General features: G+C 53.4%; 1 protein-coding gene across 3 annotated transcripts; it reads left to right on the top strand.

The window, feature by feature from the left end:
- Positions 1-2,742: 2,742 nt before the first annotated feature.
- On the top strand, positions 2,743-20,560 carry LOC308677617 (uncharacterized protein). Of its 3 annotated transcripts, XM_081344182.1 has the most exons (6): positions 2,743-3,297; positions 8,169-8,276; positions 9,281-9,370; positions 10,998-12,398; positions 14,642-14,773; positions 16,419-20,560. In XM_081344182.1, the coding sequence occupies exons 2-6, from the start codon at positions 8,222-8,224 to the stop codon at positions 20,321-20,323; spliced, it is 5,583 nt and encodes a 1,860-aa protein (XP_081200308.1). In that variant the 5' UTR covers positions 2,743-3,297; positions 8,169-8,221; the 3' UTR covers positions 20,324-20,560. The 3 variants fall into 3 exon arrangements, with proteins under 3 accessions (XP_081200308.1, XP_081200309.1, XP_081200310.1); XM_081344183.1 differs by lacking the exon at positions 9,281-9,370; XM_081344184.1 differs by lacking the exons at positions 8,169-8,276; positions 9,281-9,370.
- The last annotated feature ends 6,265 nt before the right edge of the window (positions 20,561-26,825 follow it).

Genomic DNA, 26,825 nt, shown 5'->3' with positions numbered 1-26,825 from the left:
AAGGAGATATATGGGGTAGGAAAGAAGAAGTGGGAAGTAAGGTAGGAAGCGTAGAAGGAAGGAAGGAGATTTAACGGGAAGGAAGTACAGAAAGAAGAAATTTAGGAAGTAAGTTAAGGTAAAAAAGGAAAGAAGGAGATGTATGGGGAAGGAAAGAGAAGAAATGTGGGAAGTAAGGTAGGAAGCGTAGAAGGAAGGAAGGTAAAAAGGAATAAATGAAGGAAGTGTATGGGGAGGGAAAGAGAAGAAATGTAGGGAGGAAGGAAGGAAGGAAGGAAAGGTGTAGAAAGGAAGGGAAGGAAGGAAGGACTGAAGTGAGGAAGGAAGATCGGAAGGTAAGAAGGAAGGAAGGAAGGAAGGAGATGTATGGGGGAAAAAATTAGGAAGTAACGTAGGAAGGTAAAAAGGAAGGAAGGAGATGTATGGGGAAGGAAAGAGAAGAAACGTGGGAAGTAAGGTAGGAAGCGTAGAAGGAAGGAAGGAAGGAAGGAGATGTATGGGGAAGGAAGTAGAGAAAGAAGAAATTTAGGAAGTAAGATAGGAAGGTAAAAAAGGAAAGAAGGAGATGTATGGGGAAGGAAAGAGAAGAAATGTGGGAAGTAAGGTAGGAAGCGTTGAAGGAAAGAAGGAAGGAGATGTATGGGGAAGGAAGTAGAGAAAGAAGAAATTTAGGAAGTAAGCTAGGAAGGTAAAAAAGGAAAGAAGGAGATATATGGGGTAGGAAAGAAGAAGTGGGAAGTAAGGTAGGAAGCGTAGAAGGAAGGAAGGAGATTTAATGGGAAGGAAGTACAGAAAGAAGAAATTTAGGAAGTAAGTAATGGTAAAAAAGGAAAGAAGGAGATGTATGGGGAAGGAAAGAGAAGAAATGTGGGAAGTAAGATAGGAAGCGTAGAAGGAAGGAAGGTAAAAAGGAAGGAATGAAGGAAGTGTATGGGGAGGGAAAGAGAAGAAATGTAGGGAGGAAGGAAGGAAGGAAGGAAAGGTGTAGAAAGGAAGGGAAGGAAGGAAGGACTGAAGTGAGGAAGGAAGATCGGAAGGTAAGAAGGAAGGAAGGAAGGAGATGTATGGGGAAAAAAATTAGGAAGTAACGTAGGAAGGTAAAAAGGAAGGAAAGAGATTTATGGGGAAGGAAAGAGAAGAAACGTGGGAAGGAAGGTAGGAAGCGTAGAAGGAAGGAAGGAAGGAGATGTATGGGGAGGGAAGTAGAGAAAGAAGAAATTTAGGAAGTAAGGTGGGAAGGGAAGAAGGAAGGAAGGAGATGTAGGGGGAAGGAAAGACAAGAAACGTGGGAAGGAAGGACTGAAGTGAGGAAGGAAGATCGGAAGGTAAAAAAGGAAGGAAGGAGATGTACGGGGAAGGAAAGACAAAGAGGAAATGTGGGAAGTGAGGTAGGAAGGGAAGAAGGATGGAAGAAATGGTGTAGAAAGGAAGGGGAAGGATGGAAGGGAGGAAGGAAGGAAGGAAGGAAGGAAGGAAGGAAGGAAGGAAGGAAGTCCTTCTTTTGGGCACCAGAGACGCAATTTTGGGACTTTTGCAGCGTCCCCTCGATCAATTCCTAGACTGGTCTAGGAAGAAAAACTGAATTTTCTCCCATTTCTGATGCAATTCAACCTGGAAGGACAATCCTGGCTCTTAGGAAATTTCAGCGGGGGCATTAAAGGGATGGAGTTTGTTCCGGCTACGGACCAACCTGATATTCCCAGGAGGAAGCGGGACGTCAGTAAATCTCCGGAATGATTTTTTTTTTTAACAAAAAAGGGACAAAAGCATCTCTCAGACTTCGCAAGGTTAAGAGGCGAAGACATCCACTCCCAGAATCCCCCAGCTGGCATTCTTTAAGAGGGGTGGACTTCCTCTCCCTGAATCCCCCAGCCGGCATGCTTTAAGAGGGCTGGACTTCAACTCCCAGAATCCCCCAGCCAGCCATGCTTTAAGAGGGGTGGACTTCCACTCCCAGAATCCCCCAGCTGGCATTCTTTAAGAGGGTGGACTTCATCTCCCAGAATCCCCCAGCCGGCATTCTTTAAGAGGGGTGTTCAACTCCCAGAATCCCCCAGCCATGCATGCTTTAAGAGGAAGGACTTCAGCTCCCAGAATCCCCCAGCCGGCCTGCATTAAGAGGGGAGGACCAGCCATGCTTTAAGAGGGCTGGACTTCAACTCCCAGAATCCCCCAGCCAGCCATGCTTTAAGAGGGCTGGACTTCAACTCCCAGAATCCCCCAGCCAGCCATGCTTTAAGAGGGGAGAACTTCCGCTCCCAGAATCCCCCAGCCAGCCATGCTTTAAGAGGGGAGGACTTCCGCTCCCAGAATCCCCCAGCCAGCCATGCTTTAAGAGGGCTGAACTTCAACTCCCAGAATCCCCCAGCCAGCCATGCTATAAGAGGGCTGGACTTCAACTCCCAGAATCCCCCAGCCAGCCATGCTTTAAGAGGGGAGGGCTTCCACTCCCAGAATCCCCCAGCCGGCCTGCTTTAACATTTTTGTAGCTCAGAGTTGAACTATGGGGTCTGAGTTGTTGCAGACCTTTTATGACCGAACTAGGGAACGTCATTAGGGCTAGAAGAGATGGGGGCAGGGGTTGCAGAGAGGAAGAGGAAGGAGGAAGAGGAGGAGGAAGACTGTCCTTGATGGTGTCTGAACTGGGTCGTTTTCTTACAGACGTTTCATGACCCAACTGGGGAACGTCATCAGGGCTAGAAGGGATTTAAATGCTAGTATTTAAAAATAGTAGCAGCTCAGAATCCTTCCTTCCTTCCTTCCTTCCTTCCTTCCTTCCTTCCTTCCTTCCTTCCTTCCTTCCCTTCTTTATCCCTCCCACCCTTCCCGCCCATTTCTCCCTTCCTTCCTTCCTTCCCCTTCCTCCCTTCCTTTCCTCCCTCCCTCTTTCTTTCTCCAAATTCCTTCCTTCCTTTCTTCCCTCCTTCCTTCCAACCCACACACTCCTTTCTTCCTTCTTTCGCTCCCTCCCTCCCTCCCTCCCTCCCTTTTTCTTTCTTTTTCTTTCTCAAAATTCCTTCGTACCTTCCTTCCCTCCTGCTCCTCCTTTCCCTTCCCTTCCTCCTCACTCCTCCCCTCCCTCCGCCCCTCTCCTCCTTTCCTTCCCTCCCTCCCTCCTTTCCTTCCCTCCCTCCGTCGTAAGTGGAGGACCGTTGGAAGTGGGCAACTCTTCTCTCTGCTCCCTCTTTCCTCCAGCCCCTTTCCGGCCGACGGCCCCGCCTCCCCCCGAAGACTTCTGGTTGGACGCTGCCCACCTGGCGGAGGGACAAGGCCCCGCCCCTTTCTTTGCATCCCCAGGTAAGCCCTCGCCAGCCGCCTTCCTTGCCCTAGCCCAGGGGTAGGCAGCCTTGGCTCTTTTATGACTGGTGGACTTCAACTCCCAGAATTCCTCAGCCAGCATGGGGGAACTATGGCCCCTTCATGACTCGTGGACTTCAACTCCCAGAATTCCTGAGCCAGCATGGCTCAGCTTGGAAACCTCTCCCTTTCCCCTCAGCATGGCTGGCTCAGGAATTCTGGGAGTTGAAGTCCACGAGACATAACGCGGCCTAGGCCAGGGGTAGGCCACCTTGGCTCTTTTATGACTCATGGACTTCAACTCCCAGAATTCCTGAGCCAGCATGGGGGAACTATGGCCCCTTCATGACTCGTGGACTTCAACTCCCAGAATTCCTGAGCCAGCATGGCTCAGCTTGGAAACCTCTCCCTTTCCCCTCAGCGTGGCTGGCTCAGGAATTCTGGGAGTTGAAGTCCACGAGACATAACGCGGCCTAGGCCAGGGGTAGGCCACCTTGGCTCTTTTATGACTCATGGACTTCAACTCCCAGAATTCCTGAGCCAGCATGGCTCAGCTTGGAAACCTCTCCCTTTCCCCTCAGCATGGCTGGCCCAGGAATTCTGGGAGTTGAAGTCCACGAGACATAACGCGGCCTAGGCCAGGGGTAGGCCACCTTGGCTCTTTTATGACTCATGGACTTCAACTCCCAGAATTCCTGAGCCAGCATGGGGGAACTATGGCCCCTTCATGACTCGTGGACTTCAACTCCCAGAATTCCTGAGCCAGCATGGCTCAGCTTGGAAACCTCTCCCTTTCCCCTCAGCGTGGCTGGCTCAGGAATTCTGGGAGTTGAAGTCCACGAGACATAACGCGGCCTAGGCCAGGGGTAGGCCACCTTGGCTCTTTTATGACTCATGGACTTCAACTCCCAGAATTCCTGAGCCAGCATGGCTCAGCTTGGAAACCTCTCCCTTTCCCCTCAGCATGGCTGGCCCAGGAATTCTGGGAGTTGAAGTCCACGAGACATAACGCGGCCTAGGCCAGGGGTAGGCCACCTTGGCTCTTTTATGACTCATGGACTTCAACTCCCAGAATTCCTGAGCCAGCATGGGGGAACTATGGCCCCTTCATGACTCGTGGACTTCAACTCCCAGAATTCCTGAGCCAGCATGGCTCAGCTTGGAAACCTCTCCCTTTCCCCTCAGCGTGGCTGGCTCAGGAATTCTGGGAGTTGAAGTCCACGAGACATAACGCGGCCTAGGCCAGGGGTAGGCCACCTTGGCTCTTTTATGACTCATGGACTTCAACTCCCAGAATTCCTGAGCCAGCATGGGGGAACTATGGCCCCTTCATGACTCGTGGACTTCAACTCCCAGAATTCCTGAGCCAGCATGGCTCAACTTGGAAACCTCTCCCTTTCCCCTCAGCGTGGCTGGCTCAGGAATTCTGGGAGTTGAAGTCCACGAGACATAACGCGGCCTAGGCCAGGGGTAGGCCACCTTGGCTCTTTTATGACTCATGGACTTCAACTCCCAGAATTCCTGAGCCAGCATGGGGGAACTGTGGCCCCTTCATGACTCGTGGACTTCAACTCCCAGAATTCCTGAGCCAGCATGGCTCAGCTTGGAAACCTCTCTCTTTCCCCTCAGCGTGGCTGGCCCAGGAATTCTGGGAGTTGAAGTCCACGAGTCATAAAAGAGCCAAGGTTGCCTACCCCTGCCCTAGCCAGTCTCAGGCCCCTTGCTTCTTTTCTCCCTTGCAAGTGTGTGTGTGTGTGTGTGTGTGTGTGTGTATGTATGTGTATGCATGCATATATTCGTGTGTATATGTATGTGTGTGTATGCATGCATATGTATATGTGTATGCATCCAAATGTATATGTGTACATAGGTGTGTATATGCGTATATGTGTGTGTATATATACACATAGTTGTGTGTATGCATGCATATATATATGTGTGTGTATGTGTGTGTCCGTGTGTGTGTATACGTGTGTATGTGTATATCTATGTATGTGTGTATGTGTGTATATATGTGTATATACACATACGTGTGTATGCATGCATATGTGTGTGCATGGAAATGTATATGTGTATGTATATATATGTGTGTGTATATGTGTGTGTGTACATACATGTGTGTATGCATATATATGTGTTTGTATGTATATGTACAAGGGATGCAGTGGCTCAGTGGGTTAGGACGCTGAGCTTGTCGATCAGAAGGTCGGCAGTTTGGCGGATCGAATCCCGTGTGCCGCGTAACAGAATGAGCGCCTGTTACTCGTCCCAGCTTCTGCCAACCTAGCAGTTCGAAAGCACGTAAAAATGCAAGTAGGAAAATAGGGACCGCTACGGTGGGAAGGTAACAGCGTTCCGTGCGCCTCTGGCGTCTAGTCATGCCGGCCACATGACCACGGAGACGTCCTCGGACAAGCGCTGGCTCTTCGGCTTTGAAACGGAGATGAGCACCGGCCCCTAGAGTCGGAAACGACTAGCACGCATGTGCGGGGGAACCTTTACCTATATACACATACATACATGTGTGTATGCATTCATATATGTGTGTATATGTATGTGTGTGCATGCAAATGTATATGTGTATATGTGTGTGTGTGTATATGTGTATATGTATATATGTGTATATATATACACATACATGTGTGTATGCATTCATATATGTGTGTATATGTATGTGTGTGCATGCAAATGTATATGTGTATATGTGTGTGTATGTATATATGTATATATACATACATGTGTGTATATGTGTATATATGTGTCTATACACATACATATGTGTATGTATGCATGTATATGTGTGCATATGTATATGTGTATGTGTATATATGTGTATGTGTATATATGTGTATATACACATACATACGTGTATGTATGCATGTATATGCATGTATATATGTATATATGTGTCTATATACACATACATGTGTGTATGCATGCATATATGTGTGTGTATGCATATGTATGTGTGTGCATGCGAATGTATATGTATGTATATATATGCATGTATGTATATGTGTATGTGTGTATATACACATACATGTGTGTATGCATGCATATACATGTGTGTATATGTATGTGTATGCAAGCAAATGCATGTGTATATATGTGTATATATGTATATATGTGTGTAGGCATGCATATATATGTGTGTGTTGATATGTAGGTATGTATGCATGCAAATGTATATGTATATATGTGTGTATGCACACACACATATATATATATGCACATATATATACACACAGAGAGATATTAAATAAATTTGGATTGCTGACAAAAGAATTAAAGGGAGGCTGATATAGCTATTTCAAGCTTCTTTGCTCTCATCACTCATATATATTCTTAATAATTTTAAAAATAGAAATCCCAGGCATATTTTCTTGAAAGTATTAAATCTTCAAACACCGGGCTGGATAAAAAACTGCAATATGGATCCGATTTTGTTTTGTGTGTGTGTGTGTCTGTGTGTGTGTGTGTCTGTGTGTGTCTGTGTGTTTCAGTGTGTGTGTGTCTGTGTGTATACACATACACACATACATATACATAAACACACACACACACACACACACACACACACACACACACACACACACACACCAAACCCGGATCCATACTGCTGAAGACCTTGAGGACTAGCCCCTTCGCAAAAAAAGACCTTGGAGGTGTTCTAGTCCAGCGCCCTGCTCAAGCAGGAGACCTTTACAGAATCGTAGAAGGAAAGAGAGTAGGAAGGGACTCAGAGGTCATCTAGTCTTGCCCGCCCCCCAGAAGACCCTGATAGAAGAAGAAGAATTGGGAGGGACCTCGGAGGTCATCCAGTCAAACCCCCTGCTGAAGCAGGAGATTTACAGAATCATAGCATGACAGAGTTGGAAGGGACCTCGGAGGTCATCCAGTCCTACCCCCTGTTCAAACAGGAGACGCTTACAGAATCATGCAATAACAGAGTTGGGAGGGACCTCGGAGGTCATCTAGTCCAACCCCCTGCTCAAGCGGGAGACCCTTATAGTAGAACAGAGTTGAAAGGGACCTTGGGAGGTCATCTAGTCTCAACTCCCTGCTCAGGTAGGAGACCCTTACGGTATAACAGGGTTGGAAGGGACCTCGGAGGTCATCCAGTCCTACCCCCTGCTCAAACAGGAGACGCTTACAGAATCATGCAATAACAGAGTTGGGAGGGACCTCGGAGGTCATCTAGTCCAACCCCCTGCTCAAGCGGGAGACCCTTATAGTATAACAGAGTTGAAAGGGACCTTGGGAGGTCATCTAGTCTCAACTCCCTGCTCAGGTAGGAGACCCTTACAGTATAACAGGGTTGGAAGGGACCTCGGAGGTCATCCAGTCCTACCCCCTGCTCAAACAGGAGACGCTTACAGAATCATGCAATAACAGAGTTGGGAGGGACCTCGGAGGTCATCTAGTCCAACCCCCTGCTCAAGCGGGAGACCCTTATAGTATAACAGAGTTGAAAGGGACCTTGGGGGGTCATCTAGTCTCCACTCCCTGCTCAGGTAGGAGACCCTTGCGGTATAACAGGGTTGCAAGGGACCTCGGAGGTCTTCTAGTCCAACCCCCTTCCCAGGCAGGAGACCCTCGACGGAATCGCAGAACGACGAGGTTGGAAGGGACCTGGGAGATCATCTAGTCCAACGCAAGGATGGGACGCGTGGAAGCGGGGCGACCTACATTCACTCAATTCATTGTCCTTGAGGTGGACCTTCCAACCTTCTCCAGATGTTGGCTCTGGGAAGGAACTGGGTCCCCACCCAGGTTTCCAAGCAAGCCCAAGACGGGGAGGAAGAGGACCAGCCTGGTCAGTGTGGGTTCTTCTGAGGTGGAAACATCTCAGCTCGGTATCTTCTTCACAGAGGCCCACAAGGTCCCCGCTGAGGTGGAGGAGCACCACCCTGGCGGAGATGAGATGGTCTTCTCCGGGGAGCTGAGTCCTCCAGAAGCCGAGCAGGCGGTCTCCACAGGTGAGAGGAGAGCGGAGGTTCTCCAGAGTAAGGCGGTTCCTCAAGTCCCATCCTTCCTTCCTTCCATCTTCTGGCCCTGGGCTTCTTTTGGGTGGAGAAGGCGGTGGAGATGAGGGTTGGGGTTCTCCTAACCACAGAGTCCCCTGGAGGAGGGCGGTTCTGTCAAGGTGGCCGGGTTTGGCCTTGGGTTGGGGAGCCATCTTGGGTCTCCGTCCACCCAACGCCTTGGCTCCACTTGAGTAGAGGCCGCCAACTGGACCGCCGTCTTCTCTTCCACCCCGTTGGCTTTGCCGTCCCGTCTTCTCCTTCGTCTTCTCCGTCTTGTCTTCTTCATCCTCTCCATCCGTCCATCATCTTCTCTTTCTCCTTCTCCTGCTCTTCATCTTCATCCATCCATCTTCTCCTTCTCCCCTTCACCGCCACCTCCATCCATGTTTTCCTTTCTTTTCTCCATCCATCTTCTCCTCCCCTTCACCTCCTCCCTCCATATTTTCCTTCATCCATCCATCCATCTTCGCCTTCTCCATCCATTTTGTCCTTCATCTTCTCCATCCGTCGTCTCCTTCCTCCTTTTTCTCTTTCTCCCCTTCGCCTTCTCCATCCGTCCTTCTTCATCTTCTCCATCCGTCCATCTCCCCTTCCTCCTTCTTCCCCTTCTTCATCCATCCATCTTTTCCTCCTTTTCTCCTCCTCCTCCTCTCTCTTCCTTTCTCCTTCTCCGTCCATCTCCTTCGTCATCTCTCCTTCATCTTTTCAGCCCTCTTCCTTTCTCCTTCTCTTTCTCCATCCACCTTCTCTTTCTTCTCCTCCTTCTCCTTAGGTCTTGTCCTCCCTCCCTCCTTCTCTCTCTTCCTCCCTCTTCTGGGTTTTTTTTATTGGGGTGGGGGGAAATGGTGCCACCAGGAGATCCCTCCTGACTGACCGAGTCAACTTCGATCTCTTGCGGGCGCAAAGGTTTCGAAAGAGGCTAACGCGGCGTTGTAAATCTTGTGTAAATCTCTTAGTTTCTCCTGCTCTGCCTACCATGGAGGAGCTGACGGGCTTTGAACCCTGTCTGGACCGCGATTTGCTTCCTCCCGAAGGAACTCAAGCAGGTGAGCTGAGTGAGGAGCGGGCCGCCGGAGTCGGGCCCGCTTCCTTGGCCCGTCTTGTGAGAGTTTTTTAAAAAAAGGGGGGAAATAGGGCTGAGGGCTGCCTTCTTCGTTCACTCCGTCATTCATTCGTGGGGATGAATGACTGATGGACTGACTAGATGACCTCCGAGGTCCCTTCCAATATTCTGCGATTCCGTAAGGGTCTCCTGCTTGAGCAGGTGGGTGGACTGGATGACCTTCGAGGTCCCTTCCAACTCTGTCATTCTAAGGGTCTCCTGCTTGAGCAGGGGGATGGACTGGATGACCTCCGAGGTCCCTTCCAACTCTTGTCATTCTAAGGGTCTCCTGCTTGAGCAGGGGGTTGGACTGGATGACCTCTGAGGTCCCTTCCAACTCTGCGATTCCGTAAGTTTCTCCTGCTTGAGCAGGGGGTTGGACTAGATGACCTCCGAGGTCCCCTTCCAAACCCTGTTCTTCTGTGCCTCTGTAAAAGGTCCTCCCTCTGGAGTGGTAGGGGGGGTTGGACTAGATGACCTCCGAGGTCCCTTCCAACTCTGTCATTCTGTGATTCCGTAAGGGTCTCCTGCTTGAGCAGGGGGATGGACTGGATGACCTCCGAGGTCCCTTCCAACTCTGTCATTCTGTGATTCTGTAAGTTTCTCCTGCTTGAGCAGGGGGGTGGACTGGATGACCTCCAAGGTCCCTTCCAAGTCTGCGATTCTGTAAGGGTCTCCTGCTTGAGCAGGGGGCTGGACTGGATGACCTCCGAGGTCCCTCCCAACTCTGTCATTCTGTGATTCCGTAAGGGTCTCCTGCTTGAGCAGGGGGATGGACTGGATGACCTTCGAGGTCCCTTCCAACTCTGTCATTCTAAGGGTCTCCTGCTTGAGCAGGGGGTTGGACTGGATGACCTTCGAGGTCCCTTCCAACTCTGTCATTCTGTGATTCTGTAAGTTTCTCCTGCTTGAGCAGGGTGGGGTGGACTGGATGACCTCCCAGGTCCCTTCCAACTCTGCGATTCTGTAATTTCTTCCTCCTGCTTGAGCAGGGGGATGGACTGGATGACCTCCGAGGTCCCAACCCTGTTATTCCACGACTGTAAGGGTCTCCTGCTTCCGGAGGGTGGGTTGGACTAGAAGGCCTCCAGGGTCCCCTTCCGACTCTTGTCATTCTGTCATTCCGTACGTTTCTCCTGCTTGAGCTGGGGGGTGGGGTGGACTGGATGACCTCCCAGGTCCCTTCCAAGTCTGCGGTTCCGTAAGGGTCTCCTGCTCGATCAGGGCTTTGGACTAGAGGACCTCCGAGGTCCCCCTTCCAAACCCTGTTCTTCTGTGCCTCTGTAAAAGGTCCTCCCACTGGAGCGGGGGGGGGTTGGACTAGATGACCTCCGAGGTCCCTTCCCACTCTGCGCTTCTGTTGCCCCTTTTCTCTTTCGAACCGGAGTTGCCGCGCCGTCCCGGTTCCCACCTTCAGCGGAGGCGACGGGAGATCTCAACAGGTAGTCCCATCCCCGACCATCCATGGTCCGGAAAAAGGGGAGACGACCTGCAGCGCCATCAAGCCAACATCTAACCAGCTTCCGATTACCCCTGACGGTTCCTCCTCTTTTTTTTCCTCCCCCAAACAGGCTTCTTGGAGACTCCCGGGTCCAAAGGAGTCAAATTTGAGGACGAAGACATCATCGTCCTCCCCGCCGAGAGTTGTCCCAGGCTGGAAGAAGCAGAAGAAGGAGGGAAGAAGGTCCTTCAAGGTCCCAAGGGAGAAGACAGAGGACAGCCAGAAGACCCAACGCCGGTCATGTTTCCGACCCATGAAGTCAAGGTGGCTCCGCCGTGCCTCTCCTTTGACGCTCGAGAAGAAGACCTGAGTGCCTTTCCCAGCTTCAGAACAGAAGATCTGATGGGCGCTCCCACCCAGCGAGGAGAGAAGAAAGGGGAAAGCGAGGTGGTCCTCGCCTCGCAGATGCAGGAGGGGACAAGTCAACGTTCTCCTGCTCAGGAAGCTGGTGGACCTCCATTTTCTCCTCAACTGAAAGCTGATGGACCTCCATTTTCTCCTGAACTGAAAGCTGATGGACCTCCATTGTCTCCTGCTCAGGAAGCTGGTGGGCCTCCATTTTCTCCTGAACTGAAAGCTGATGGACCTCCATTTTCTCCTGAACTGAAAGCTGATGGACCTCCATTTTCTCCTGAACTGAAAGCTGATGGACCTCCATTTTCTCCTCAGAAAGCTGGTGGACCTCCATTTTCTCCTGCTCAGAAAGCTGATGGACCTCCATTTTCTCCTGCTCAGAAAGCTGATGGACCTCCATTTTCTCCTGAACTGAAAGCTGATGGACCTCCATTTTCTCCTGCTCCGAAAGCTGATGGACCTCCATTTTCTCCAACTCAGAAAGCTGGTGGACTTCCATTTTCTCCTGAACTGAAAGCTGATGGACCTCCATTGTCTCCTGCTCAGGAAGCTGGTGGACCTCCATTATCTCCTGAACTGAAAGCTGATGGACCTCCATTTTCTCCTCAACTGAAAGCTGATGGACCTCCATTTTCTCCTGAACTGAAAGCTGATGGACCTCCATTTTCTCCTCAACTGAAAGCTGATGGACCTCCATTTTCTCCTGAACTGAAAGCTGATGGACCTCCATTTTCTCCTCAACTGAAAGCTGATGGACCTCCATTTTCTCCTCAACTGAAAGCTGATGGACCTCCATTTTCTCCTGCTCAGAAAGCTGATGGACCTCCATTTTCTCCTGCTCCGAAAGCTGATGGACCTCCACATTCTCCCCTCTGGAAAGCTGACACCCCTCCTCTTTCTCCCACCCAGCCTGCTGAGAAAGGGGAAGGAACCTGTCCATTCCTAGCCGAGCCGGGAATCCAATCCTCTTCTTCTTTGCCCGGCCAAGTCCTGGAGGACCTTCAGGGGCCGGAGAAGCTTGATGAGAAGAAGCAACAGCCGCAGCCTTCCGGCACGCCTGAAAAGCTGAAGGAACCAACGGCGGGTGAAGCTGGAGAACATCTTCCAGATCCTGCAGGTAAGGAGAACTTTTCCAAACGACGGGACCGTCGACTTCTTTTCCTCCCCAAATCAACCTCTTTCCTTCCTCTCTTCTCCATCTCAACTTCTTCTCTCGCCTGATGGCCCTGCTCCGGATAGATTATGAAGTTGGGGGCTGGAGAACGTCAACGAGAAGGGCTTCCGGAATCGTAGTTAAGGGAGACTTATGTAGAAGAGAACAAGAGTTGCCCAACTTTTGCCCGGTGACGGGAAGTGGGGAAAGAAGGGATGGTGCTGGGGACGGGACGGGAGCGGGCGTGAGCACCCGTGAGATGCGAGCACCCGTGAGACTTGCGCGAATGGGGCCGAGAGCACCCGTGAGGCTCACGCGAGCACCTGTAACACGCAAATACTTGTGAAGCTCGCATGAACGGGGCTAAGAGCACCTGTAATATTCACGCAAACACCTGCGAAGCTCCCGTGAGCGGGGCTGAGAGTATCGGTGAGGCTCGCGCGAGCGTCTGTAACCCTTGCACGAACACTTGTGAAGCTCACGTGAGCGGGGCCGAGAGTATCTGAGCCTCGCGCGAGCACCTGTAACGCTCGTGCGAACACGTGAAGCGCGCGTGAGCAGGGCTAGGAGCACCCGTGAGGCTCACGCGAGCACGTGTAACTCACAAATACTTGTGACGCTCGCATGAACGGGGCTAAGAGCACCTGTGAGGCTGGCACGAGCACCTGCAATATTCACGCAAACACCTGCGAAGCTCCCGTGAGCGGGGCTGAGAGCATCTGAGCCTCGCGCGAGCACCTGTAACGCTCATGCGAACACGTGAAGCCCGCGTGAGCAGGGCTAGGAGCTCCTGTGAGGTTCGTGCGAGCACCTTTAACCCGCAAATACTTGCGAAGCTCGCGTGAGCGGGGCTGAACCTGTGGCGCTCGCGCGGGTACCCGTGACCCTCGCAAGACTGGGGCTGAGACCATCCGGGATGTTCCTGCGAGCGGACTCACGAACGCCCACGACTCTTGTGCGAACGAGGCCCCGAACGCGCATGACGATCGCGCGAGTCAGGCCCCGAGAGCTCGCACCCGTGCAGCTACGAGCTCCTCCGGTGCTCGCGTGAGGGCCCGAGCACCAGCCGAGCTTGCGCCAGCGAGGCCCGCCCGGAGCACTCGCTCGAGTCGAGACGCAGACACCCGCGACTCACGAACAAGGCCTCAACGCTCGCGCTAGTGAAGCCTCAAAACGCCCACGACGCTCATGTGAGCGAGACCCTGAACACCCATGATGCTCGCGCGAGTCACGCCCTGGGTGCTCGCGCGCACCACCCAACCACTCACGTCCCGGTTGCGAATAGGCTACGGACCGGTAACGGGCCTCAACCCACAGGTTGGAGACCCCCTCACTTAGAACATGGAGCAGGGGTCTTCCAACTTGGCCCTTGGATAACTTGGGGACTTCAACTCCCAGAATTCCTCAACCAGGCACGCCGGCTGAGGAATTCGGGAAGTTGGAAGTCCCCAAGTCATCCAAGGGCCAAGTCGGAAGACCCCTGGCAGATGTAAAGTCTTTCTCTTGGACTTCCTGAGCTAGGTCCAAACGTCATCCTGGTCGGCTCAAGATCTCCGGGAGTTAGACCTAGTGGCGTGGGCGGTGGACACATCTACGATCGGCGTCAAGGACCCTCGAATCTTTGGGGGTTCCTTGATGTTTTCCTAGTTTTGTTGGGACCGGACTCAGGAAGAAGAGGTCTTCAGATCTGCCTCAGATCCTTTGAAACCGAGAAGTTCTGGAGGTCGTTCTCGGAAGAACATATCTTTCGGTCGCCGGACCGGACGTTTCTCGTCAGATCTGCCTCGGATCCTTTGAAGCCGAGAAGTTCTGGAGGTTGTTCTCGGAAGAACATATCTTTCGGTCGCCGGACCGGGAGTTTCTCGTCAGATCTGCCTCGGATCCTTTGAAGCCGAGAAGTTCTGGAGGTCGTTCTCGGAAGAACATATCTTTCGGTCGCCGGACCAGGAGTTTCTCGTCAGATCTGCCTCGGATCCTTTGAAGCCGAGAAGTTCTGGAGGTCGTTCTCGGAAGAACATATCTTTCGGTCGCCGGACCGGGAGTTTCTCGTCAGATCTGCCTCGGATCCTTTGAAGCCGAGAAGTTCTGGAGGTCGTTCTCGGAAGAACATACCTTTCGGTCGCCGGACCGGAAGTTCTCGTCCGTGGGGGAAAGTTCTCCACTTGGCGGCGGTCAACCCCAAGTTTTGTTTTGTTTTGTGTCTTCAGCAGAGTCAATGGGATCTGGGCCTGGGGAGACGCCCCAGGTGGGATCTCCCCGCTCCGTGGTTGAAGAGCCCACATTGGTCAAGGCCAAGGACGCAGCTGTCCACCCCGTGGAGCCCTCTGCCGAACCGGAAGGTGAGTAACCGAACGGAGAAAACGGGAGCCGAGTTCCTCCTGTCCTCCGTCCTCCAATTTTTTTTTCCCCTCTTCCCTTCTCTTCGGCTGCTGAGGCAAGCTGCCTTTCTCCCCACCCGTCGCTAGTCGGTTGCTCCGATTACCTAAAATTCCCACCACGGACGCCGCGGCTTCATCTACCGATGGCGGGGAGAACTCCCGAGCCGGTTTTCCGAAACGGGAGGCTCCGGGGCAACGCTCGGGAAACCACGTCGGCCTGCGCTTCCGGGAAAGAGGGCTTTCGTTGTGCGGTCCCGTCTTTTTTCCCATGAAGTACATCTTCCGAAGTGTTGGGGGATACATCGGAGGGACGTGGGGGGGATTCACACGTTCAGAGACGTTTTGGTGTGTGGTTGAATCGCAGGCGGGGTGGACATCCGGAAGGAGACTTACTCCCCCCCACACACACCCCTTAAGTGGAGACTTCCACCTTGCGGGAAGAATGGTGGAACGACAGGGCCGGAAGGGACCTCGGAGGTCATCTAGTCCAACCCGCTGGTGAAGCAGGAGACGGTTACAGAATCAATAGAAGGACAGGTTTGGAAAGGACCTCGGAGGTCATCTAGTCCAACCCCCTGCTCAGGCAGGAAACCCTTACAGAATCATAGAAGGACAGAGTTGGAAGGGAGCTCGGAGGTCATCTAGTCCAGCCCCCTGCTCAGGCAAGATACTCTTAAAGAATCATAGAATAACAGAGCTGGAGGGGATCTCGGAGGTCATCCAGTCCAACCCCCTGCTCAGGCAGGAGACCCTTACAGAATCATAGAATAACAGAGTTGGAAGGGAGCTCGGAGGTCATCTAGTCCACCCCCTGCTCAGGCAGGACACTCTTAAAGAATCATAGAATAACAGAGCTGGAGGGGATCTCGGAGGTCGTCCAGTCCAACCCCCTGCTCAGGCAGGAAACCCTTACAGAATCATAGAAGGACAGACTTGGAAGGGACCTTGGAGGTCATCTAGTCCAACCCCCTGCTCAGGCAGGAGACCCTTACAGAATCATAGAATAACAGAGCTGGAGGGGATCTCGGAGGTCGTCCAGTCCAACCCCCTGCTCAGGCAGGAAACCCTTACAGAATCATAGAATAACAGAGTTGGAAGGGAGCTCGTAGGTCATCTAGTCCAGCCCCCTGCTCAGGCAGGAAACCCTTACAGAATCATAGAATAACAGAGTTGGAAGGGAGCTCGGAGGTCATCTAGTCCAGCCCCCTGTTCAGGCAGGAAACCCTTACAGAATCATAGAACCACACAGCTGGAAGGGAGCTCGGAGGTCATCTAGTCCAGCCCCCTGCTCAGGCAGGAAACCCTATGCCGTTTCCGACAAGTAGCCATCCAGTCTCCCCGTGTTGGAGCATTCCCAGCTTCTGGTGGCCGCTTGTGTTTCCACCGCTGTCGGGAATTGGTCTTCCCGAAATAAGGAATAGGCGGGGGCCGGGGCGTGTCGGCTGCCCGGAAATCAAGAAGACCACAAAGGTCCTCTCGTCTTTCGATCCGTCTTGAGATTCCCCCCCCAAAAGCCATCCGGTCTCGGAATCCGCACGTCTGGAACGTGGGACTCTGGCTCCGTGGTGGCTTCCCTTCTCCTTCAGCCCCCCTTCCTGTATTCCAGGTGGACCTTCGGCCTCAGGAAGGCCTCTTCCCAAACCGGCTGAACACCACCACCACCGCCGCCGGTTTGGCCACGCCAAGCCTGTCCAGGCGACTCTGGCCGATGCTCCAGAAGAACATCTGCCAGGTTCTCCCACCCCGAAGAGCCACGTCCCACGCGGGGACTCCTTTTTCGTGGCCGACTTCGGCTCCGTCGGGAGACCTTCCCCCCGTAGCAAGAGAGGGTCCAGAAAAGGAGATGGCCCGGCTTTGGAAGCGGTGGAAGCTTCGAAGGAGCTACCTCCAGAAAGTTGGGATCCGGAAGCTTCCGCCGCCTTGAAGAAGAAGAAGAAGAAAGGGAAGGCAAAGAAAGGGCCGCCGCCACGGGGCGCCGACCTGTGGGAGGACCCGTTTCGAAGCCCACTGGCTCCAGACCTTCTCCGGGAAGCTTCTAAAGAGGTCTCGTGGGCCTCCGGCGAAGTTCCCGGAAAGCCTTCTTTGAAGCTCGGTCTTGGAGGACGTCAACCGGATGGCCCTGGGCGTCCATCTTTTCCTCCGGTGGAGATTGAAGAGCCTTCCAAATTTCCCTCGGAGCCCAAACCGGGAGAGCAGAGCCAAGCCAAAGCACGGGCGGACGACGGCTCAGCGTGGCAGCCCGAAAGTCCAAAGGGAGAACTTTCTGAGGACCAGAAGAAGCAGCCCAGAAGTTCTTCTTCTCCTCTTCCTCCTTCTCCTCCTGGCGCCGAAGTACGTCCCGCGGAGAAAAGCGTAGAGTTGACGTCTCGGACACCTCCAAAGGCCTCAAATGTTGACGGGTCCGCTTGGGAGACCAGCTCTGCGGCTGGGCAGAAGGTTGAGATCCAGACCGTAGACCTTCTGGTGGCACCTGACAAGGTTCCTCCAGAGTTTCAAGGTCTGGGAAGGAAAGAAGAGCCGGCGGAAAAAGCCAAGGAACTGGAGGAGGTCTTCAAGAAGGAGAGCGAGGCGAAGAGAGATCTCCACCTTCCCGCTGACTCCAACGCGACCGTCCCAACTCAAGAAGGAACGCCTCTTCATCAAGGCGGAGAAGACAACTCCGGCGTCTCAGGGACCCCCGAAGAAAGTCCACGGAGCCAACGATCCGGTTTTCATTCTGCCCAAGCTCCACTCGTGGTGGAACCCACCTCAGATCCTGCCCAGCCTTTGTTCGTTGGTGGTGGCCCTGTGTCCTTCACCGGCCCGACGGAGGAGCTCCTTGGCCTTCCTGTTCCAGAACTTCCAACCGCTCTCAAGTTGGGACACGACCAGCCCAAGAAGAGAGACAGCGATGGGAAAAGCAAGAAAGCCAAGCCAATCCCAGAAGTGAAGGAAGAGAAGATTGGCTGGAGCAAAGCTTCAGCCGTGGTAGATCTTGAGGGCCTGGGCGAGATCGGTTGGACAACCAGGAACCCAGAACAGACTTTATCCACTTCTCCGGGAGCGAGAGAGAAGCCAAAGAAGAGATCCAGCGTGGGGAAGAGCAGAAAGTCCGAGGAGAGAAGCTCCTTCAGGCAACCGTTCCTCACCACCATGGAGGACCACCTAGCTTCTCGGCAGATGTTTGACCCAACCCAACGGAGGGGAGAGAAGGAAGGGGCTGACATCACCTTTGCCGATGGTCTGAAGCAAACAAGTCCTCCCTTTGTCCCCTCGGGCGAAAACATCCAAGGTTCTCCAGATGGAGTTGACACTCTTCCATCGGCGTTTCCCTTCATCTCGGAAGCCCCCGAGAAGCAGACGGAACGCCGGGTTCTCCTTGAGTCCACGGTCCCCGGGCCGGATCGGAACAAGGGACCCCCTTGGGCCAGCCCACCTGGCGGAGGAGAAGACCTCAGCTTCGGGTGGGCCACCGGCAAAACCAAGAAGAGGAGCAGCGACGGGAGAAGCAAAACCTCTCGCCGAGGTCCCTCGGCGGGACCATCTCTGAAGCCGGAGAAGACGTCGGATGAGAGGGACGGGCTGGTGTCTTCCAAGAAAGGCGATTTCGTTCAAGAAGGTCCTCCCAAGAGTCAAGGGCTAGAACTTCCAGGCGCCGCCCAACTGTTTCCCGTCCTGCTGGAAACAACGGGCGGAAAGAAGGGGGAAAACGTTGGCTTGGAGGAGTTGTCCACCGCAGGAGAGAAAGCCAACCCTGCTAAGGCCGAAGATCTCCACGAGACCAAAGAAACACCTCCTAAGGGGCAGGAAGCTCACCAAGATGGAGGTGGAGAAGGTCCATCCAAGCCACATGTTCTCCTCCCTCAAGTCCTGGAGGAAGTGAAGAAACCAGAGGGTGATCTTCAAGATCTCCAAGTTCCTAAGGTCTCGGAGATGAAGGCAGAACCATCGAGTCAACGCCACCGAGGAGTTAAGATTGAGGAGGTCCCCACCTCCCACGGCGCCAAGGAGGAGACCTCAGAAGATCTCCTCAAGCCTCCAGGCCAGCTTCCCGCCGAGCTCTTGGTTGAAGAAATGTTTGGAGGACAGAAGAAAGGAAAGAGTGGGCCAGACCTGCCTACTTTGGAACAATCCGTCCCGTTTCTGGACACATCGGAGACCGGGAGAGTCCTAGAAGCTGAGAGTAAGGTGAAGACCAAAGCATCGAGAGCTTCTAGAGAGAAGAAAGATGGCGTCTCCGATCTTTCCGGTCCGCAACCCCTCAAAAAGTCCACGGAGAAGAAAAGCAAGAAGACCTCGATTGTCCCTCCAGAAGAAACCAAGGAAGACATCCGCCGTGAAGACCCTCGTCGGGGAGGTGGCTCGGACTTCACCCTAGGAGAAGCGGAGGTCGTCGATGAAAACAGGAACATCCAGAGCTTCCCTCCCGGACGTCAACTGCGTTGGGAAGAGGACCTGACCAACGTCTTTGACCCAGCTGGAGCTCTTGAGGAAGCCACCGCCCAAACTCAAGGTCCTACCTGCCCCTTCTTACAACACTCCAGCAAGTTGGCCGACGAGGGGCCATTTTGTCTCCCCCAGTTCCTACAAGACGCCAAGTTGGGGGACCAGAAGATCCCGGAGGAGCTCCAGGAGAACTTGGCCAAGCTTGAAGGCCGAGACGTAGAAGCTTCCTTGGTCATGAAAGCTGGGGTGGATGTCAGGGAGAAGAGGAAGAAGAACAAGAGGACCACCGAAGGCCGTGACTCGGTGGCCGAAACGCATCATGGTTCCCACTTAGCAGAAGAAAGCAGAGGAGCGGAGCTTGGAGACCCAAGAGAAGGTCTTGGCTCACCAGAAATGGTGGAGGAGAAGCCAAAGATGGCTCCTGGGCTGGTGGCGGAAGGACGGGGTGGCCTTGCAGGAGACGATGAGGTCCCTACGGAAACACAAGCTCTTAAGGGGTCCGAGAAGGAAGCGTCAACTCTTCTAACTGCAACGGCCGTCCTTGGGGGTGGAAGTTCTCCACCAGGAACGGGAGCAGAAGATGGAGGAGAAGCTGAACCGAGGCCTCCTGACAGTTCAGGAAGTCGGTGGAGGACCGATAACGTCCCGGCGGAGGAAGTGGGCAACCTCTTGTCCGCTCACGACAAGGACGGGCCCAAGATGGTCCCTCTCCTTCGACCAACCGACGGGGAGGAGGAGAAGAAGACCGGCCAACTTGGAGAAACCAGCCAACTGCCCGACGGGCCGAGCTTGAGAGCCGAAGGCGGAGAACCACCCGCCTCGACGTCACCGGCGGTGGCCGATCATGCTGAGCGAGGCCCACCGGCAGAGGTCAAGAAAGAGAGCCCGGCCAGACCTCCTCCACCCATGAAGGGCTACATGAGACCCACCAAGTCGCGGGGGCTTCCTTCGCCGAGGGACGCCGCTCCGGAGCGAGGCCGGCGAAGGCCTGGGAATGCCGCCGACGGGCCGCTTCTCCCCAGCCGGCGAGACACAGGTGTGTGCTTGCGATTGCGGCCGCCGGGCACCTTCCAGCTTTGCGTGTGAGACACCTTTTTGGCGTTTGGGCCCGAGCACCTAACTTAACCCTTTTGGCTGTTGGCATGACCGCGTTCCTGGCTTGTCTCGGGAGAGGCCGTGGTTTGAATCCGCTTGGCCGAGCCTCCCGGCCCGATCTGGAACTCAAGCTGGGCCCGCCGCGTTGCCTCCCGCTTCTGGTCTGTGTGCTTCTTAACCCGGTTTGTGTCTTTTGTGGGGTCACTAACCTGGGGAAGGTGGTCCTCCTCTCGGGCTAAGGAGACTGTTGGGTTGGAAGCCTTCGCTGAGGCTGTAGACCACCTCCATCTAGCTCAGGAACCCCTTGAGGGACCTCTTCAGGCTGTAGACCACTTTCCTCTATCTAAGGAACGTCTTGAGGGACCTCTTGAGGCTGTAGACCACCTCCATCTATCTAAGGAACCTCTTGAGGCTGTAGACCACCTTCCTTTTATCTAAGGAACCTCTTTAGGAACCTCTTGAGGCTGTAGACCACCTCCATCTAGCTCAGGAACCTCTTGAGGGACCTCTTGAGGCTGTAGACCACCTCCATCTATCTAAGGAACCTCTTGAGGCTGTAGACCACCTTCCTTTTATCTAAGGAACCTCTTTAGGAACCTCTTGAGGCTGTAGACCACCTCCATCTAGCTCAGGAACCTCTTGAGGGACCTCTTGAGGCTGGAGACCACCTTCCTCTATCTAAGAAACCTCTTGAGGGACCTCTTGAGGCTGTAGACCACCTCCCTCTATCTCAGGAACCTCTTGAGGAACTTCTTGAGGCTGTAGACCACCTTCCTCTATCTAAGGAACCTCTTGAGGAACCTCTTGAGGCTGTAGACCACCTTCCTCTATCTAAGGAACGTCTTGAGGAAACTCTTGAGGCTGTAGACCAGCTCCCTCTAGCTCAGGAACCTCTTGAGGAACCTCTTGAGGCTGTAGACCACCTTCCTCTATCTAAGGAACCTCTTGAGGAAACTCTTGAGGCTGTAGACCAGCTCCCTCTAGCTCAGAAACTTCTTGAGGGACCTCTTGAGGCTGTAGATCTCCTCCCTCTAGTTCAGGAACTTCTTGAGGCTGTAGACCAGCTCCCTCTAGCTCAGGAACCTCTTGAGGCTGTAGACCAACTTCCTCTATCTAAGGAACCTCTTGAGGCTGTAGACCACCTTCCTCTATCTAAGGAATGTCTTGAGGAAACTCTTGAGGCTGTAGACCACCTTCCTCTATCTAAGGAACCTCTCGAGGAACCTCTTGAGGCTGTAGACCACCTTCCTCTATCTAAGGAACGTCTTGAGGAAACTCTTGAGGCTGTAGACCAGCTCCCTCTAGCTCAGGAACCTCTTGAGGAACCTCTTGAGGCTGTAGACCACCTTCCTCTATCTAAGGAACCTCTTGAGGAACCTCTTGAGGCTGTAGACCACCTATCTAAGGAACGTCTTGAGGAACGTCTTGAGGCTGTAGGCCACCTGCCCTCTATCTCAGGAACCTCTTGAGGAACCAATTGAGGCTGTAGACCACCTCCCTCTATCTCAGGAACCTCTTGAGGAACTTCTTGAGGCTGTAGACCACCTTCCTCTATCTAAGGAACCTCTTGAGGAACCTCTTGAGGCTGTAGACCACCTTCCTCTATCTAAGGAACCTCTTGAGGAAACTCTTGAGGCTGTAGACCAGCTCCCTCTAGCTCAGAAACTTCTTGAGGGACCTCTTGAGGCTGTAGACCACCTTCCTGCTCAGTTGGAGTCTTGCTGACATGGCTCTTGACTGCTAGGAACATACATTGGACTCGGCTGTCCTCCTGTCCTTCTGGGAAGATGTTTCCAACAGCAAACCCAACGTGGATTCTGGGGAACATCTCAGACCATGGCAGGAGAGACTTGAATTAATGGTAGCGAATCAAAGAGTTGAAGGCCCTTTCATGGTCCAGACGTGGGTTTCCTCTTCAACCCGACCATTTTTGGAGCCCAGAGGTCCATAACGTCCCATGACCATGAGTCACCACCTCTGCTGGACCTTCTCCATTCATCTGGAGATGTTCGAGGTGGGCCACCTGACCTGGTTTTTTGTCCCTCAGCTTCTCTTTCTTAAACACCCCGGGGACTTCAAGTCACGTTCAACGTGGTACGGTTGGGCCGTCTCGAGTCGGGTCACGAAGCAAGGCGCACGTTTCGTGTGTGTGTCTCTGTGTGTGTGTTTGTGTTTGTGTAGACCGTTCAACAACACGTCTTTGCATGGAAGGAACTCCGGGGAACTCACGTTGCATCTTGTTGGACGTTTGTCGCAACCCATCAAGTTGTCGCCTTTGCGGGAGGGTGGTTTGGTGTGTTTCCTGCACGGAATTGTCCCTCGGGGGTGTGCGTTTGTGGGTGTTGTGTGTCCAAAGTGAAAGAAGTAGCATCAAAACCGCATGGGTCTGTTTGCTTGCACACTTTTCTACCGGAAAGTCCTCGACTTACGACCACAGCAGCGCCCCCCCCCCCAAAAAAAAAATTTTGGTCACTAAGCGAGACACGGGTGAAGTGAGTTTTGCCCCGCTTGACAACCTCTCTAGCCACCTTGGCTAAGCGGATCTCTCCCGTCGTTAAGTTAGTCACGCGGTCCTTAAGCGAATCCAGCTCTCCCCCGTTGACTCGCAAAAGGGGATCGCGTGCCCTGCCGGGGGAACGCGGCGACCGTCGCAAATGCGAGTCAGTTGCCAAGCTTCCCGAACGTCGATCCCGTGACCGCGGGCATGCTGCAGCGGTGGCAAGCGTGGGAACAACGGTGAATTGAGTCGCTCCCTTCGGTCCCATTGTCACTTTGAACCGTCACTAAATGAAGCGTCTGTCCTAAGTGGAGGACCGTCTGTATTTGAGCAAATTCAAGAGGAGATGGAGAGGGGTTTGTGGGGCGGGGGCTATACTGGTTATACTGGTCTTTAGCTTCCAGTTTTGAACTGGGGAGAGAGCGCAGATGGCTGCGGCCCAGGTCACAATAACGCACAACGTCTCTTGTCGGTAACACAATCCGGCATTGGTCACAAACTTGGGACAGTGAGAGATGGCTGTGGACTTCCACTCCCAGAATTCCCTGCTGACTGAGGGATTCTGGGAGTTGAAGTCCAGACTTCTTAAAGCAGGATGGCTGGGGAATACTGGGAGGGGAAGTCCATATATTTTTTTTAAAGCATGTTGGCTAAGGAATTCTGGGAATTGAAGTCCATGTATTTTTAAAACATTGTGGCTGGGGGATTCTGGGAGTTGAAGTCCACCCCTCTTAAAACATGCTGGCTGGGGAATTCTGGGAATTGAAGTCCATGTATTTTTAAAACCTTGTGGCTGGGGGATTCTGGGAGTTGAAGTCCACCCCTCTTAAAACATGCTGGCTGGGGAATTCTGGGAATTGAAGTCCATGTATTTTTAAAACATTGTGGCTGGGGGATTCTGGGAGTTGAAGTCCACCCCTCTTAAAACATGCTGGCTGGAGGATTCTGGGAATTGAAGTCCATGTATTTTTAAAACATTGTGGCTGGGGGATTCTGGGAGTTGAAGTCCACCCCTCTTGAAACATGCTGGCTGGAGGATTCTGGGAGTTGACCATGTAGGTTAAAGCATGCTGACTGGGGGATTCTGGGAATTGAAGTCCACCCTTCTTAATGCATGCCAGCTGGGGGATTCTGGGAGTCGAAGTCCACCCCTTTTAAAGGATGATGGCTGAGGAATTGTGGGAGTTGAAGTCCATGTAACTTAAGGCATGCTGTGTGGTGGATTCTGGGAGTTGAAGTCCATATAGCTTAAAGCCAGATGCCTGGGGGATTCTGGGAGTTGAAGTCCAGACCGCTTAAAGAATGCTGGCTGGGGAATTCTGGGAGTTGTAGTCCATCCCTCTTAAAGCATCCTAGCTGGGGGATTCTGGGAGCTGAAGACCAGGGATCTTAAAGGAAGCGAGCTGGAGGATTTGGGGAGTCGTCCTCCCCTCTTAAAGCAGGCCGGCTGGGGGATTCTGGGAGTGGAAGTCCACTCCTCTTAAAGCAGGCCGGCTGGGGTATTCTGGGACGAAGTCCAGGTCAAACTGTACCAAGGGTGAGAAACGGATGGCGAGAGATAGCAAGGCGATAGCGAGGTACCGATCCGAGCTTCTCTACATGCTGTCCTGAGGGATTCTGGGAGTTGTCGTGCGTGAACCACGTCTGAACCACTGAAGACGTGCGGATGGATTCCGGGGGATTCTGGGAGTTGAAGTCCATTCATCTTCAAGCTTCCAACCTTGAGGAACACTCCTATAGTTTTCAAGGCCCTGAGGCGGGCCGCCCTGCCTCGGTTGCTTGGAAGCGGTATGGACCCCTGGAAAAGAGATGGAGGGATCCCGGGGGATTCTGGGAGTTGGAGTCCACCCAGGTGGAAGGTTGCAAATTCCTCAAAGGATCTTCTGCAAACCGGGAAAGGAGGTCTTCTCCAACCTCAAGCCGTGAGACCATCGCCTTCCTCCAAGTAGTAAGAGTGGATTTCTCCTCTCCCAAGCTCGGGTGTGGTTGTGTAGCCACAGACCCACAAGGCAGCCTTTAGCATCTCCCCGGTTGACTCCGGTGGCGCCCGTGCACAACCTTCTCCCAAGGTGTGTGTGGTTGTCTTGGAAACCGGTTCGGAGAGGACCTTGCTGGCAAGCGTTCCTCGGCTGCTGTGTGTGCGTGTGTGTGTGTGTGTGTATTTGTGTGTTGTTGCACCAAACCCGTGTGAGCTGGAAGCGTGGCACCAAAATAGAAGCTTCCAGGCTGCCGTGGGTGGGAACCGACAACCGGCGACGCAATGCGGCCGGTGCGTTGGAAGCCGCCGTCGGTTCTCGGGCGGGATTGAGGTCCATCTGCGTCAGCTCTGTCTCCCACAAAGCCCATTATCCTCAGCCGGGAGGCCCACGCAAGACTGGCTTCACAGCCGGGCCCAAAATCCGAAGGCCGCCTAAGTTCTGCAGAACCCTCGGCCCTTTTTATGACTGGCGGACTTCAACTCCCAGAATTCCTGAGCCGGCCATGCTGAGGGGAACGAGAGAGGTTTCCAAGCTGAGCCAGGCCGGCTCAGGAATTCTGGGAGTTGAAGTCCACGAGTCATGAAGGGGCCAAAGTTTCCCTCATGCTGGCTCAGGAATTCTGGGAGTTGAAGTCCACGAGTCATGAAGGGGGCCAAGGTTTCCCTCATGCTGGCTCAGGAGTTCTGGGAGTTGAAGTCCACGAGTCATGAAGGGGGCCAAGGTTTCCCTCATGCTGGCTCAGGAATTCTGGGAGTTGAAGTCCACGAGTCATAAAAGAGCCAAGTTGGCCTACCCCTGGCCTAGGCCACTTTATGACTTGAGGACTTCAACTCCCAGAATTCCTGAGCCGGCCACGCTGAGGGGAACGGGAGAGGTTTCCAAGCTGAGCCAGGCCGGCTCAGGAATTCTGGGAGTTGAAGTCCACGAGTCATGAAGGGGGCCAAGGTTTCCCTCATGCTGGCTCAGGAATTCTGGGAGGTGAAGTCCACGAGTCATAAAAGAGCCAAGTTGGCCTACCCCTGGCCTAGGCCACTTTATGACTTGTGGACTTCAACTCCCAGAATTCCTGAGCCAGCCATGCGGAGGGGAACGGGAGAGGTTTCCAAGCTGAGCCAGGCCGGCTCAGGAATTCTGGGATTTGAAGTCCACCAGTCATGAAGGGGGCCAAAGTTTCCCTCATGCTGGCTCAGGAATTCTGGGAGTTGAAGTCCACGAGTCATGAAGGGGGCCAAGGTTTCCCTCATGCTGGCTCAGGAATTCTGGGAGGTGAAGTCCACGAGTCATAAAAGAGCCAAGTTGGCCTACCCCTGGCCTAGGCCACTTTATGACTTGTGGACTTCAACTCCCAGAATTCCTGAGCCAGCCACGCGGAGGGGAACGGGAGAGGTTTCCAAGCTGAGCCAGGCCGGCTCAGGAATTCTGGGAGTTGAAGTCCACGAGTCATGAAGGGGGCCAAGGTTTCCCTCATGCTGGCTCAGGAATTCTGGGAGGTGAAGTCCACGAGTCATAAAAGAGCCAAGTTGGCCTACCCCTGGCCTAGGCCACTTTATGACTTGTGGACTTCAACTCCCAGAATTCCTGAGCCAGCCATGCTGAGGGGAACGGGAGAGGTTTCCAAGTTGAGCCAGGCCGGCTCAGGAATTCTGGGAGTTGAAGTCCACCAGTCATAAAAACAGCCATTGTTGCCTACAACGGGGTTAAGGAATCAGGCTAGAAATTGGGAGAGGGTGAGTTCTAGTTTTTGGGGTTTTTTTGCCTTCGGCTGGCTTGGGGCCAGTTGCCTGGACGCCGGGAGTTGTAGTCCTGGGGTTTTGCATGAAAGGTGGCTGGGTGACTTTGGGCCAGTCACCAGGCGACGGTGAGTTCTAGTCCCGCCTGAGGCAGGAAAGCCGGCTGGGTGACTTTGGGCCAGTCACCAGGCGACGGTGAGTTCTAGTCCCACCTTAGGCATGAAAGCCGGCTGGGTGGCTTTGGGCCAATCACCAGGAGACGGTGAGTTCGAGTCCCGCCTTAGGCA

Source organism: Vipera berus, assembly GCF_964194415.1.
Source record: "Vipera berus genome assembly, chromosome: Z".
Lineage (NCBI taxonomy): Eukaryota > Metazoa > Chordata > Lepidosauria > Squamata > Viperidae > Vipera > Vipera berus.
Note: the sequence above shows the minus strand (reverse complement) of the source record. Positions and strands in the feature narration are given on the sequence as shown.

Coding starts and splice junctions, on each gene's coding strand:
- LOC308677617 (XM_081344182.1), top strand. CDS start 8,222: ATGGTCTTCTCCGGGGAGCTGAGTCCTCCAGAAGCCGAGCAGGCGGTC. Junction 8,277..9,280: donor CGAGCAGGCGGTCTCCACAG/GTGAGAGGAGAG, acceptor TAAATCTCTTAG/TTTCTCCTGCTCTGCCTACC. Junction 12,399..14,641: donor ACATCTTCCAGATCCTGCAG/GTAAGGAGAACT, acceptor TTGTGTCTTCAG/CAGAGTCAATGGGATCTGGG.